This window comes from Molossus molossus, unplaced genomic scaffold, assembly GCF_014108415.1.
Source record: "Molossus molossus isolate mMolMol1 unplaced genomic scaffold, mMolMol1.p scaffold_m16_p_10, whole genome shotgun sequence".
Classification (NCBI taxonomy): Eukaryota; Metazoa; Chordata; class Mammalia; order Chiroptera; family Molossidae; genus Molossus; species Molossus molossus.
The window spans coordinates 94,816,139-94,830,191 of NW_023425345.1; the positions used below are offsets into that span (position 1 = coordinate 94,816,139).

At 45.9% G+C, this 14,053-nt stretch overlaps 1 protein-coding gene across 2 annotated transcripts in view; it reads right to left on the reverse strand.

Moving 5' to 3' along the window:
* Window positions 1-920: 920 nt before the first annotated feature.
* DCP1B (decapping mRNA 1B) overlaps window positions 921-14,053 on the reverse strand; it is a 53,590-nt gene continuing 40,457 nt past the window's right edge. Inside the window, exons 6-9 of one of the 2 annotated variants that reach the window (XM_036252829.1) lie at window positions 9,913-10,041; window positions 5,730-6,587; window positions 3,189-3,410; window positions 935-1,015 (exon numbers count right to left, since the gene is read on the reverse strand). In XM_036252829.1, coding sequence (XP_036108722.1) covers window positions 935-1,015; window positions 3,189-3,410; window positions 5,730-6,587; window positions 9,913-10,041 — 1,290 coding nt within the window. Of the gene's footprint in view, window positions 1,016-3,188; window positions 3,411-5,729; window positions 6,588-9,912; window positions 10,042-14,053 lie in introns of both variants that reach the window. The other variant, XM_036252831.1, reaches the window with a different exon arrangement.

Here is a 14,053-nt window from a genome sequence, read left to right on the forward strand (position 1 = left end):
CTACAGAGCTGCCAAGTTGCATGTATTATGAAGACTCAGCAGGGAATAATTCCAGGCCCACTCTGGCAAGGGCTCTTCTGACCCCTCCCAACACTGAGCTCCTCGGCTCTGAACATAAAGACCGGTCTGCTACATAGCTTGAAGAATCCTTATCACTATGCCCTGAGCCACCACCTATCCTCAGAGGCTAAGAAAAGGCTTTAAAATCCTGTGACCTTCCTCTCACCACGTTTTGCTAAAAATGATAAGACTGTTCACCTGGAAGCACAGGCAGGCATATTCTGCTGGCTGGGTCCAAAAGAAACAGCACGAGCTAGGATAAACGCAACGTTGCTGGAAATCTGGGCTATTTGTGGAATCAGAACAACTGTCCTCCAGAAACTAGTTATCCCTTTAGAAAGAATTTCCCTTCAAAGGCTCGGGGGAAACTGTGTCTGGTGCGAGCACCCCAGTGTACTTCCAGAGGCGGGGTGAGGGCCGTGAGGTTAGTCTGCGGGGCGACACTGCCACCTTGTGGTGGGCATGCGCTGTGGCACGGGGAGCGGGGCCATGGAACAGGAGACATTCTCTGTGTTCACAGAATAACCAGAGCTATTAAAAAAGAAACCAAGTTTCCAGAACGGCCCACCCTATGGAGAGGCTAATTCTTCTAGAAACGGCCCCAGAGTAAGAGAAAACTAATTCAGCTTTGCATTTACTGTGTGTATGAACAAAGCACTCTTCTACCCACTCAATTCTTCGTACCAGGTGCGCTGAAGGATGTATTTTTTTTAAAAAAAGCTTGACTGAAAAGAAAATCTGAAACATTTTACTTCATATTACACATACTTTTTTTTTTTTTACAAAAAGGCAGAAACATTTAGGGTATCAGCACTTAACAGGAAAGAACCTTGAGCTGGAGGACCTTGAAAATCGGTTGTAAAACGTTTTGCTTTCACATAGTCTTTTTCATGGCTGCTTGTGTCATGTTGAAGAGGTAAGCTTCATAGATTACATTTAAGAAGTTGTCGTCGTTCTGGAAAACAAAACCAAAAGACCCAAGGGATTGTGATTCGGTGGGGGCAGGAGCAGCGGCTTCCTGTCTGGGAGCTGAACCGGCACTGACCCCAGCGGCCCACCTCGGCCGGTCTGTCTGTCTGTAACAGCTGGTCGCTCCGACCTGCATATACGCATGTTAGTGGGGCTGAACGCCAGCACAGCCAGAGTCCGCTGGGCTTTTCGGTGGTCAGTCTATTACACACAGCGGCACGAACGACCCAGCTACGTGGTGTATGGAACGTGGCTCACTACGAAAAGCCTGGTCTGTTGGTGAACACGGGTCCCCAGCAGAAGGCTGCACAGGGGGGACTCCATCCAGGTCAATAGTTCTCAAAGGCTGGCTAGGAGATTGCTGGTGTATACTTTGCTTTTGGCATCAGTTAAGATTTTACTTGCAATATGCCTTATTGGTATCTCATCAAGGCCCGCACAAGTCTCCCATTAGTCAGAGAAGGCTTTGGGCCTTGGCAAGTGGACAGCAGTTAGACTGGGAATCTCAGGGCCTTTCTGCCTGGCTAAGGGCTGAGGGAGAATCACGGGTCTAATCAGTCGTTTTGTTTTTAATTCTGGAGATTTCTGCTTCCCACCCAAATTTTTTTTAAAGCTTTAGCAATTCACCCACATCCCATATTTCCCCTTCACTCCCTCTCGGCACCCACACACAGTTAGCATCTCTCTCATGCAGCGGAGGAGAGCCACTTATCCCTGTTTTCCTGCACAGTGACCATCAAATCCCCAGGTGTCCTGCCAGCAGCGAGCACCAAAAGAGAATGCTGAGTGACTCTAGCCGTCCACCAGGAAGTTACGTCTCACACATGGGAAAAGTAAAATGTACGTGTTTGTGTGCGGGGGGGGGGGGGGGGGTAACTTCTAACTGTCAATGTACAAGACTGCTCTGGACTTTCGGTCTTGGCTCTTGCACAGAGATCTTTGGAACGATGTAATTTAAATGGAATGAGCCAGAAGAAATACAAAACTTTAAAATTCAAATTTTTTTTTCCTTTTTGTTGTTCACAGATGAACTGTCTAAGTCCTCATGAACTTAATCAGACACGGCTTTAACAGGTGGGAACAGCATCCTGGTGGTGTGACCTGGTGAGGCACCGTCATTCGCTGGCCCTCTTTAGCAGATATTCTTCCACGTTCACACTTATAGCTGATTTCTAGCCCATTCCTTCCATTCTCCCTAAAATACATCACCTTTAAAAAATGTTTTTACTAATGGGGCCGTTTTCTTAAGACGAGACAGCTGCAGAAGTGCTAGCTGCTCTCTAAAAGCCAGCAGAAGCTCAAGCCAAACGCCACAAAAACTTTCTTGAAGACTGTCTATCAAAAAGATCCCTAGAGACACTCACGGAGGTGTCTGAGGCCTGGAGAAAGGGCTCCCCCGCCAGGGCCTGGCCCCGCTGCGGCCCACTGTGGGCAGCGGGCAGGAGCCTCTGCAGACAGGCTGGGCTGGGTCCCACTCTGCTACTTACTGGCTGGGAGACCTCAGGCAGTCACTAGCTCAGTTTCCCTGTCTCTGGAATGGAGGATGACATGCTGTTGCGTAAGGACCCCGGGAATGAATGTACGTGAAGCTGACAGCAGTGCCTGACAGCTCTGTGTAGGCGTCAGCTGCTACTTGTCATTACTTCCTAGACACAAGTAAGACACATGGCTGACAAAGAAGCTGTCATTCCAACCTGTCCTAAGTAGCAGGTTTCAAAATTATTTGTAAAATACGCCTTTGCAGTCACAGCCATTACTCACTCCCCTCCCCGCCAGCTCCTCATCCAACAGTCTGCGGGCACTCCCCACTGAGCGCCACCAGCTCAGATGCGTCACCCCCGCGCCCGGCGGTGAGTTCTCGGGCTGGGCGCCTAGTCCTGAACTATACAGTCTGCGTCCTTGTCTGACAGGTGACAGATTAGAGGACGCGGTCCTCCAAATTACAAGATCCTCAAGGTGTTGAGACACCTAAAGCTGCAGTTAGTATTCTGAATCTCATCCAGCTAAGCTCAGGGTCACTGTAGTTTAGATGAGTTGTCACTTCGTCCTCTGACTCCCGGGCAGCACTAAGTGGGCCCTGGCTAACCGAGTCCTTAGCTCAGGTGGCCAGCAGCAGGTGAGCAGGAGGTCACGTGCGGAGAGACGGCGGGCCCTCCTACCTGGATGAGGAACAGCAGTGCTTCCTGCAGTTGCAGCTTGGTGAGCGGGCTCTGCACAGGCAGGAGGAGGCTGCTGGAGGCGGCAGCTGGCTCCTGGCTTCCCAGGGGCAAGAGCCCGCTGTCCCTCTCCTTTGGCGGGCTACAGGGGGGTTGTGTGAACACCATGGGGGACATGAGCAGAGAAGGAGCCACTGTAGCCGGGATGCGCTGAGGGGAGACGACCTGCTCACAGCAAATACATAAAAGGGGGCAGGAGTAAGTAGCAACTCATTGAAACAACAGGTAGAGACAAAGGGGCTCACTTGCAAGAGTGGATATAGGTGAGTTTAAATCTGAATTGTTCACAACTTCACTAGATGGCAAGCTCGAGGAGAACCGCTTCCTGTTCGATCCCCACGCACTTCCCTTGTGGTTACTAAGCAGCTCCCGCACTGGCTGCCGGGGTGACCACTGTTCCCACGGCACACAGAGCTTGGCCTCCGCGCAACACTTTGTTCTTCTGCTTCTGTCATCACTTGGCAACATGCATGCAGGACCGCTGGCCTTTTCCTCGGGACTGGCTGTCTCAACTGCGACTTAAAGCTCCCACAGCCCACAGCCCACAGCCCACGCGAGCTGTTGGGGCACATGTTTCACCTCGATGTCTCTGGAGGAGCCGCTGTGAGAGCAGCCCTCCATCCTCCCACCAGGAGGGAGGCGCGGTTCGGGCCACCCTCCTGAGTCCTTCCTGGTGGGCCTGGTGCGCGCAGAGGACACATGCTTCCTGCTTCTCCAGGCTCGGGCGGCCGGGCAGGGCCCTGCCAGTGACTTGTCTGTCTGGGCGAGTCTGTCTACCTCACTTGGTAACAAACCTAATAACAAGATCTCCAATACTTCTGCAGTTATGCAGGTGACACTGATCCCCGTCTGACTGACCCCACAGCTCTCTCATCTGTGTCTAACTCAGGGAGAAGAGGGAGCTGTTACCAGCCTCCAAATGCCCATAAGAACTCGAGAAGGGGGTATAAAGGCCAGTGATGTAGAAGCTGCTGTAATTTTATAATCACTCCCTTGGTATCTTTTGGGCAGAAACCACCCTCGAGGAAGGTGGATACCTAACTGTCCCTCTCTGCTATGACGAGGAGAGGGCCGAGACGAGGAGAGGGCCGAGACGACGCTCGGAAGGACGACGGCCAACACAGTGGGGCCACTGCGCACTGTCGTCCTCGGAGCCACTCCTGCCCTGGAGAGACGTTTACGTCCAACTGTGAACCCCGCTTGTCCTAGTGTCCCATCTAAATCATCAAAAAGAAAACGTCTTAAAAAAAAAAAAAAAAGACAATATTACATTGAATTGAGGATGAGGATGAGTGACAAATACAGTTTCTATAGAGATAGGTACTCAGATTTGAGATTAAAAAAATAGCCCCAGCTGGGTGGCTCGGTTGGTTGAAGCATCATCTGGTACACCAAAAGGTTGTGGGTTCGATCCCCTGTCAGGGCACATACAGGAGGCAACCAATTAATGTTTCTCTCTCTCTCCCTTCCTTTCTCTAAAATCAATAAAAAAAACCCCACACATCCTCTGGTGAGGAGAAAATAAACTAAGCAAGAGCACTCTGACTTAGTGTCTCACAGAGACAAAGACATGCTACATGCTTATGATCTTAGTTTTCAAAAAGAGTGGAAGATTTTTTGGCTACTTGCCAAAACATGATGCTCCATGTAATAGGGAGAATTTATTTTTAAAACTACTGCATTTTCAGTAAATTTGTACCAATCCTAATGAGAAACAATGTCCAATCTGCAGATGTTACCCACAGGCAATGGAATAGCTTGTGGTTTTCTCACTGTTCTAAGTTACTGAGGAACATAGAGAATCATCTTCCTTGAAGGACAGACAGTTTATGAAAATTACAAACTTCCCCTGTCTGGAAGTGTGTGTGTGTGTGGGGGGGTGGCTGGCACACGTCCCTCTCTCCATCTTCAATGGGCTGTGCAGAGGACACACACTGACACAGGCCGCGCCTTCACGGAGCTAATGCACGTCCCTCTGCTGACTTCCCGCAGCCCCGCCCGTGGCGCAGAGGCAAGGTGTCTGCTCCTCACCGCTCTGCACCCACAGGCAGCACAGTGCCCGGCCGGCAGTAGTGCTCAGAAATAGTTACTAAGCAAAGGAACAAACAACGATTGATTGTACACTAAAATAACACGAAGAGGTCAGACGTGATACCCCAGAATGATTTCAATGCAGACCCTAAGTTTGCACAGTCAGAGATTACAGTGCAAAGACTGCATGTCTGTGGTCTTTCCTACGTTCAGGTCTTCAGACCTTATAACAGTGCAAAGATTTAATTACAAATAAAGTATCTCTGAAAGGACGGAAGCTCCCAGATTGCTAAGCAAAGCAGATTCTCTTTCCAGGTGGGAAGTTAAGGTGATAATAAGATGCACAGAGGAGGCTTTGGCACCCTGTTCGGAACAGAAATGTCCCTAGAGCACAGAAACTGATTCTAAACTTCACTGCATTACAGTGATAACCCCCAGCCCAGTGGTTATTACCTGGAAAAGAGGAGTCTGCTTCTCTGTGCTCGATGTCTTGTCGATCCAGGATTCCAAGGGCTTCCCAGCTCCAGAGCTCTGGGTGAGCACAGGAAACTTGGCTGCCAAGGCTGGGCGGTTAGACGCCTGCAGCTGCTGCTCCTGCTGCACGAGCTGAAGCTTTTGCAGTAACTCTTGGGGGGTGATCACTCCAGAACCACTGGGCTGATTGCCAGAGATGGGGGGCATTTGTCGTGGGTGTGTGCACTGTTCTCTTTCATGAGCGTGTTGTCCTAGTGCCTGAGGTGGAAGGGAGCCATTAAAATGTACCAGGTGCGGTGGAGCCACCCCCTTTCCTGGAGCTGCAGGGATGGCGGCAGCGAGGGCCGAGAAGCCGGGGAGGGCTGAGCTGGCAGGTGCTGCTGGACTAGGATCGTACTTGTTCGCTGCCTTTGAGGCGCTCTGAAGCTTCTCCAACAGGTTCTGAGTTCTGAAAGCACTGTGCACATGCTGAGAAGTCCGGATGCCCTGGGGAGGCCCTGAGTGGACAGGTCCAGTAACATCTTCCCCAGCAGAATGGGCACTGCCATTTTTGCAGGGTTGGTTTTCAGGCAGCTCTGACAATGGGTGGAGGTCTATACTCCTGACCAGGAGTTTCTGAATGGCTGGACATAGCTGCTTCTCAATGGGGGATGAGTGTCTTCTGGGTTCCTCATAGGTCAGGGAACGTACAACCCCCGGCCTAGTGGGAAGCTTCTCTTGCGGCTGGTAGTGCTGGTGGAGGGTGTGCGGAGGCCCCACAGCTTCCTGACATGTAGCTTTGTCCTGCTTCCCAAAGAGCGCTGTCAAGGACAAGTGTTGGGGTTCAGGGTCTAAGGTCTGAAAAATAAAAATGTCCCAGAATGATCTCCATACAATTTTGTTTTATGGGCGATATGAAACATAATTTACCTAATCAATGGTTCCTTCTATTTATAAAGGATTAATTAGGATTAAATAAACAATTATACTAAACTTCACAAAACCTTTTTAATGCCAATAATTTTCACAGCATTCTCTCCTACCACTCCCAAGATAGTTGTTATATTTAAGTATCTGTTGATTTACAAAATAGAAATATGAGCTTTGATAGGCCTGGGGTTCACAGATTGGGAACTGCTATGGACAAAATTATATACACTAGAAGGTAAATAATCTTTTCAATAGGAAGTCCATCTAACCCTGCAAAGTATAAGATACTAAGAATGCACAGGAACATGAGGATTTCAGAATTCCTGGTAGCTTTTCATAGAATTATAGAAATTTAAGGTGAAGCATGTCCTTTAATCTGACTTGATCCTTTCAACTCCATGAACTCTGAGAAAGAAGATACCTGCTAAGAAGGGCTCCTAGTGGCTACTTGGGCTCAAATTTTTAAAAAAGGAGCCTACCAGCCAATGCTGCACTGGGGCCTCTGATGCAAACTGCACTTTTAGGGAGAAGCCTGCACTGAGCTACCTGCCTCTGCACTGAGCCTGCCTGCACTGTTCCTGCCATCTGAGTCAGCCCTTATAAAGGTGTTCCTGGAATCCTATTTCAACCAATAGGACTGAGGCTTTCCCCATCCAATCAGAGCTGTGCAGCTCTGACCAACTAGAGTGGCTCTATTCTGACTAATCAGGACATTGCCTTTTAGACCAATCAAACTGTGAGGATTTGGAGTCCTCATTTGCATGAGGACAGGCCAATCAGGGACAGGGGCGGAGACTTCTGTCTACATAAGCCAGCTCCCCACTGGTTCTAGGAGCACACTTGATGGAAGACTCCCTGGTGGAGCTGAAATCTTGAAGATATCTCTTAGGAGCAGAGCCGAGTGGAACAGACCAGCAGAGCACACAGCAGACTGGCGCAGAGCAGAACATCGAGGAACAGAGCAGAGAAGAGCTGCCTGGCTGAAGAGGGGCCTGGTGACAAGGCTACCTGGCCCAGTGCTGCCTCACTGGCGCGTGTGTGCACAGCCGTGTTGTATCACAATCGAGCTGTTCCACAGCTGTGCTCTTTCCACAGCCACGCTGTATCACAGTTGAGCTGCTTTGCTCTGAATAAAGTTTCCTTCTTCACTACACCCCAAATTGAGGATTCCTGTTGGCATTGAATTGGTGCAAACTACCATTGGTTGAAAAACTATGTTAGTAGCTTTAAAAAGCTATCAAATCATAAAATCTACCTTGGCCCGGCCAGTTATAAAGTTGCTTCCTTCCTGCTCTCTGTCATCTTCTGCTGCTTTCTATATTACTGGGCTAAGAAAACAGGAGCTTCATTCTCAAATCAACATATTCCCATTTCTCTATTAAAATAACAGACATGGAAGTAGGGAACAGACTGACAAACCTCAGAGGGAAGGGGGTTAGGGGGGCAGAGATAAACCAAAGAACTGCTATGCATATATGCATAAGTGACAGACACGGGCAACAGCACAGTGAAGGCAGGGGATAGGGGCAGGAGAGAGGAGGGGTGTCAATGGGGGGGAAAAGGAGGGACACTTGTAATACTTCCAACAATAAAAATGAATTTAAAAAGAAGAAAAAAAATTTAAATAAAAGAATAAATTTCCATGGAAAGCAACCAATAAAAAAAGCAAAAAATAATTAGAAAAGACTTATTGCAAAAAAAAAAAGTCAATACAAGACTTTTACTAGCCAATCTTTAGGTCTTTTGGTTCCATGTTCATTTTCAAAATTGATTTAAACAATTCTTTAATGAAGAGTAACCATAAAAAATGGAAACAGTCATATTATATTTACAATCAATAATGGGACTCATGCCTGGCTGGTGTGGCTCAGGTGGTTGGGCACTGCCTCATACACTGAAAGGCTGCTGGTTTAATTCTCTGTTCAGGGCACATACCTAGGTTGCAGGCTTGATCCCCACTGTGGGGTGTACAGGAGGCAGCTGATTGATGTTTTGCTCTCACATCAATGTTTCTCTCCCTCTCCCTCTCCTCTCTCTCTCCCTCCCTCCCTCCCCCTTTTCCCTTCCTCTCTCCAAAGATCAGTTTTTAAAAAAAATCTTTAAAAGAAATAATAATGGGACTCACAAATTAGCAATTTTGTTAATGCTTTACTATTCTGAAATATATATTCATATAAAAACTGCTCTCATATTTATAATTAGATGCAAATATAATGACAAATCATCAAGTCTAAAGAGGCTGTTTATGCCACTCCTTAGGACAGAAAACTGGTCTGTGTACACAGTAGCCTAGCATCGTACCTGGTACAAAGGAGGTGCTGAGAAACGTTAAACTAAATTTTGTTGTCTTGGCTTGTCATTTTCACAGTGGCCCTGGGAAACCAACCATCAACCTCAGCAGAATACGGGCCTCGTGGGTAATAGTTCTGTTAACTCTGACGATGTTAATAGTTTTTAAAAAAAAACACATTATCTTGCCCTGGCCAGTTTGGCTCAGTGGTTAGAGCATTGGCCCACAGACCAGAGAGTCCTAGGTTCGGTTCCCACTAAGAGCACGTACCTCGGTTGCAGTTTGTCCCTGGCCCCAACAGGGCCGTGTGGGTGGCAGCCAGTCGATGTGTGTCTCTGACATTGATGTTTCTCTCTCTCTCTTCCCCCTCTCTCCCTCCCACTCTATCTGAAGATAAATGCAAAAATGTCCTTGGGTGAGGATTAAAAAAAAAATTAAAAATACATTATCCTGTAAGGAGTTCAAGTCCAACAAGAGATTAGCACAGAGTATGGTAAATGCCAACAGTAAAATTTTTTTTTTTAATCCTCACCCGAGGATACTTTTTGCATCTATCCTCAGAGTGGGAAGGAGAGAGGGGGGAAGAGAGAGAGAGAAACATCGATGTGAGAGAGACACATTGAGTGGCTGCCACCTGCACAACCCCAACCAGGGCCGGGGACAAACTGCAACTGAGGTACATGCCCTTAGCGGGAACCGAACCTGGGACTCTCTGGTCTACAGGCCGATGCTCTAACTGCTGAGCCAAATCCGGCCAGGGCGCCAACAGTAAAAATTTTAACCCCCTTTGAGGAAGAGTAAATTATTAATAATAAAAATATCTCTAATTTGAAATCTCTTTGTTTTTGGATTTACCTTAAAGCACCTTCGAACAGCACCTGGCCCTCCCTTGACGTACTCTGGGTGCACGTGCGTTAAGAACCCTGTAGAGACACCGTGAATGAAAAGCAGAGAACTGAGTACCTGGCTGGGCCGAGGTATGTGCTGCTGCTGGTTCTCACTGGGCTTCACTGGAATTGGTTTGATGAGATTGGGATTGTTGTAAATGGCAGACGAACTGGTTATCTGTTTTGGCTCAGAACAGGTTTTACACTGAAATGGAAAAAAGAACCCCATTTTTATTGTAAAAGAAGCTTTATTCTTTTAAAAAAGAACATACCTTTCTTCTTATTCTTTATTTTATCTAATTGGTAGCTATTTTAAAATAGAGTTTCATATACAAAGGAAAACCTCTTAATCTCCTCTGATTGAGCTATATTTGGGTATAAATACAATTTAAGTTTAATTTTTCTTAGTTGCACAATTCAGTGCTCTAAAATATTACCAACAGTATCAGCCAGCAAGACCTACAGGATCTGAGATACTCGGATACTTGAAAGGCTATCAACATGCTTAAGAAGTAATAGTTTAAGAATATAGAGTCTGCTGCTTTTCAATGATAAACAATGATAGAAACTATTCCTTAAATGCCATGTCTGGATTACACAGGGTTTTATTCGCCCATTAACAGTTGATTTAAAATTGGAGGCTGCATCATCAAAGTAACTAACCCTTTTTGGTCTACAAACCAAAAAGTAAAGCTGACTCAACCACTGATTTAAAAATTACTAACATCTTCTTTATTTAATAAGTGACTTTTCAGATAAACAGAATAATTCAAATCTGAGTGTTCTCAGCCACTCACTACAAATTAGAATTTCACAGAGAAAGAGACGAGACATGCCTCATCATTTCAAATACTGAATCATTATGGTACATCAATCTAACCAACCATGCAATTACTGACACAGTAGGATTCATAACAGAAAGAGCACAGCAGTGATGTCGGCGTCTAACTTGTTACAAATAAAACTGAGTATGAAAACGGTACCTTCTGGACTACAGGCTCACTGTAGCGTTACTAGTTTGCATTGTATGGTCAAGGCTGTAGGTCAGAAAATATTTCACACTGGAATGTGCTATAAACACAATCCTGTCCCTCAGAACCTCAAGGTTCCCAGTGTGTTTAACAGTCACTGGGCTGTATTTTCTAATCCAAGGATATAGAGGTACAAGGTCAATCACCACCGTGTTTGCTTAGGTTTGTCAAGTTAACTGTACGAAGGACTAATTATTTTCTCCCGAGAATTCTGTACAAAATCTGGATTTGGCACTGGTATTAAATGGGATGTGAATCACTTTATGAATCATCAAATATTATTTCTGCTGCTTCTTAGGTGAATGGTGTGGTTAGTGGTGTGGCTGCATGGACCAACCGGCGGCTTTTCAAGGCGTGGCTACGCAACACGAGGCCAAAGAACAGCCTGAGATACGGTCACAAAATTTTAGCATGAAGAGACTCTAGCTTCTGCTTGCTCTGAAAAGAAAAGTGGGTGCTTAGCTTACTTTCACTGAAAGACCCTTGTGGACTTCTTCCTTCTCTATGTTTTAGGGACCTTGAATTTCAAGCCAAGAGAAAACAGATTTTCCTACCTTCCCGGTGCACATACCCACGGGGGCCAAGGGCTGCTCGGTCTTGTGCTCGCATAACCCAGATGGGCTTTTCTGGGTAAAATTGCCAGGAGCTGTTTTCTGTCACTGTAGTTGTCTACCTTTGTGTGAAGCCTATTTGTACTTAAAAATCCCTCTCTATCAAATTGCTCCGAATTAAACATCATCCACCTCGATAGTTTGTAGCTTGTTTTCCAGCTGTTTGATTTTCTATGCTTCTCCCAACTCAAATAACATTAAAATGTTTAGAAAAGAACACAGTTTTGGGAGACGTGGATAACGGCTTCCACACGGAGAACCCGAGGCACCTCTCCAAAGCCGCAGAACTGTGCTACATAATTCTACTCTGTCACAGGGACCCCGAGCATACTGCCCATGCCAGGAGGAGAGTCTGCAAGGAAATACACCAGAAGTGTACTTGGGTTATAGGATTGTGGGTGGTTTTTCTTTTCTTTAAATTTTATTGATGAGAGAAAGAGAGAGATTTGTTGTTCCACTTACTTATTCATTCACTGGTTGATTCTTGTATATGCCCTGATCGGGGATTAACCCACAACCAGGGCATATCAGGACAACACTAACCCACTGAGCTAACCAGCCAGGGCTATTTTCTTTTTTATACATTTCTGAATTTTCTCTTTGAACATGAAAAGACAATTAATAATTTATTTAATTTCATAACTAGATCTCAGGTATATCCAGAAGAGAACTATTAATTCTTGCCTAAAACCACAAAATGCAAAATAGTCCGCTTCTGAGTAGTAAGAACAACTCTGCGGCCTGTGGATCACTTCTGGCCTGGTTCTTTTTCTTCCTAGCTTTGGTTATTTTATGGTTCATTTGCATTTCGACAAGAAGGAAGGAGGTAAAGGAGATGCCACTCAAATTAACATCATTGCTACTTTGCATCAAAGTCACAGAAAGTAATTTCTTAGGGGAAAAAGCATAAAATACTAACCCAAGTAAGCGTTTCAAATTATTTTATTAAATTCACATAAAAGGTTGTATCTAGTATCACTAAGCTTCACTTCACCAATATCATACAACTACATCTGTAGCATAAAATGTTTCCTCCTCTATCTTTTTGGAATTTTCATGAGTTTAAGAATTTTAGAGTTGGGAAGAATCTCAGAAGTCATTTACTTAGTTTAACACTTACACGGCGAAGTAACATTTGTTTATACTATCCCCAATATGCAATCATTCAGTCTCTTCCTAACTACTCCCAGTAATGGAAAATTCACTTCCTCATAACAAGAATTCTGAGGAAAATTCTGTTCGGTTTCTCTTTGCCCTCTTTCCATTTCCCCCTTTCCTGTATTTTGAAGCCACTTGGCTCACGATCACCACGTTTTCTGAAATGTCTGCTGGAGTGAGGGAGAGGAGGAAGCACACACAAGGCACACAAAAAGATGCGAGGGTGTTAACGGGGGGGGGTGTGAACATCTGGGTGGGTAGATCAGAGATAACAAGATGGACAAGGAACACATGAACTGGGCCTTGGAAGACTGATGATTTTTACAGGTGAAGAAGGTGAGGGGTTACCATGGGGAAGAGGCATGAAGGCACTTTTAGGAATCAAGACTGTTATTCTGTTTGGTAGGACATTCAAGTATTTGTAGGGGCAGTGGGAATAGCAGGTGCCGGGTTAGATGAACCATCTGAAGCCAGGTAATGAAAGGCTGGTAGAGCCTAAAGGTTCACACATACTAGGCATGAGGAAAGAAGAGGAATTTAGACCAGAGCAGCACTGTGACCATACAGGTTACATGACATCATCTGGCTGTTAATGGCAGAAAGAATGATTTCTGCTGTTATTTACCTCTCAGTTGGAGCAATTAACATTATGTCTATAACAGGTATCTGATTGAATACCTGCACTTCTGTTAACACTTAAGAAGGGAGCATAGTGATGAACAGAACATTGTTTCCACCTCAACAAGTTAACAGTGCAGGGGGAGAAGTTGACTTAACTGTAATAAATGAGAAAGAACAATATCGGTTCTAAATACTAATAGACTGGTGAGGTCAATGGAAAGAATAATTAATTTGAATGAAGTGATCTGGGATAATTCTATGTAAAAAAGTAGCATTTTAACTGGGCCTTGAAAAATATGTTGAGTCTGAAGGGCAATTAAAATGAGGGGAACATCATTCCCAGGTGTAGGTATAGTATGAAGTGAAGTCTCCAAGGCCATGAGTGTGTGTGTGAGTTCTGTGTTACTTCATGAGACAGGCAGGTGTGGTTACATGAGGAGGCACAGGAGAGGCTCAGGAAACAAAGTGTGTTATTCTCACAGGTCCTAGAAACGGGAGGCCCAGCCAGCATGCAGGCCACGTGGAGAAACCTCGCGGAGGTGAGGAGAGAGAGAGGGGAGCAAGGGGAACACCCAGACTAAAGCCTTTCCTGGAATTTCTGCACCCTAGGACTAGCTAGTTTGAATCTCTTCAGCAGGATAGAGATTGTAGGCGTGGTCCCCATCTGCCTGATCAGGACCTACTATGATTCAGGGTGAAGAATACTGCGTCCTGGTGCAGACAGGCCAGCCAATGGAGGGGTGGCTCTGCATGGTTAGAGTGCATAAGGAAGGCATGTTTTTGGCTGGGCCCTTTG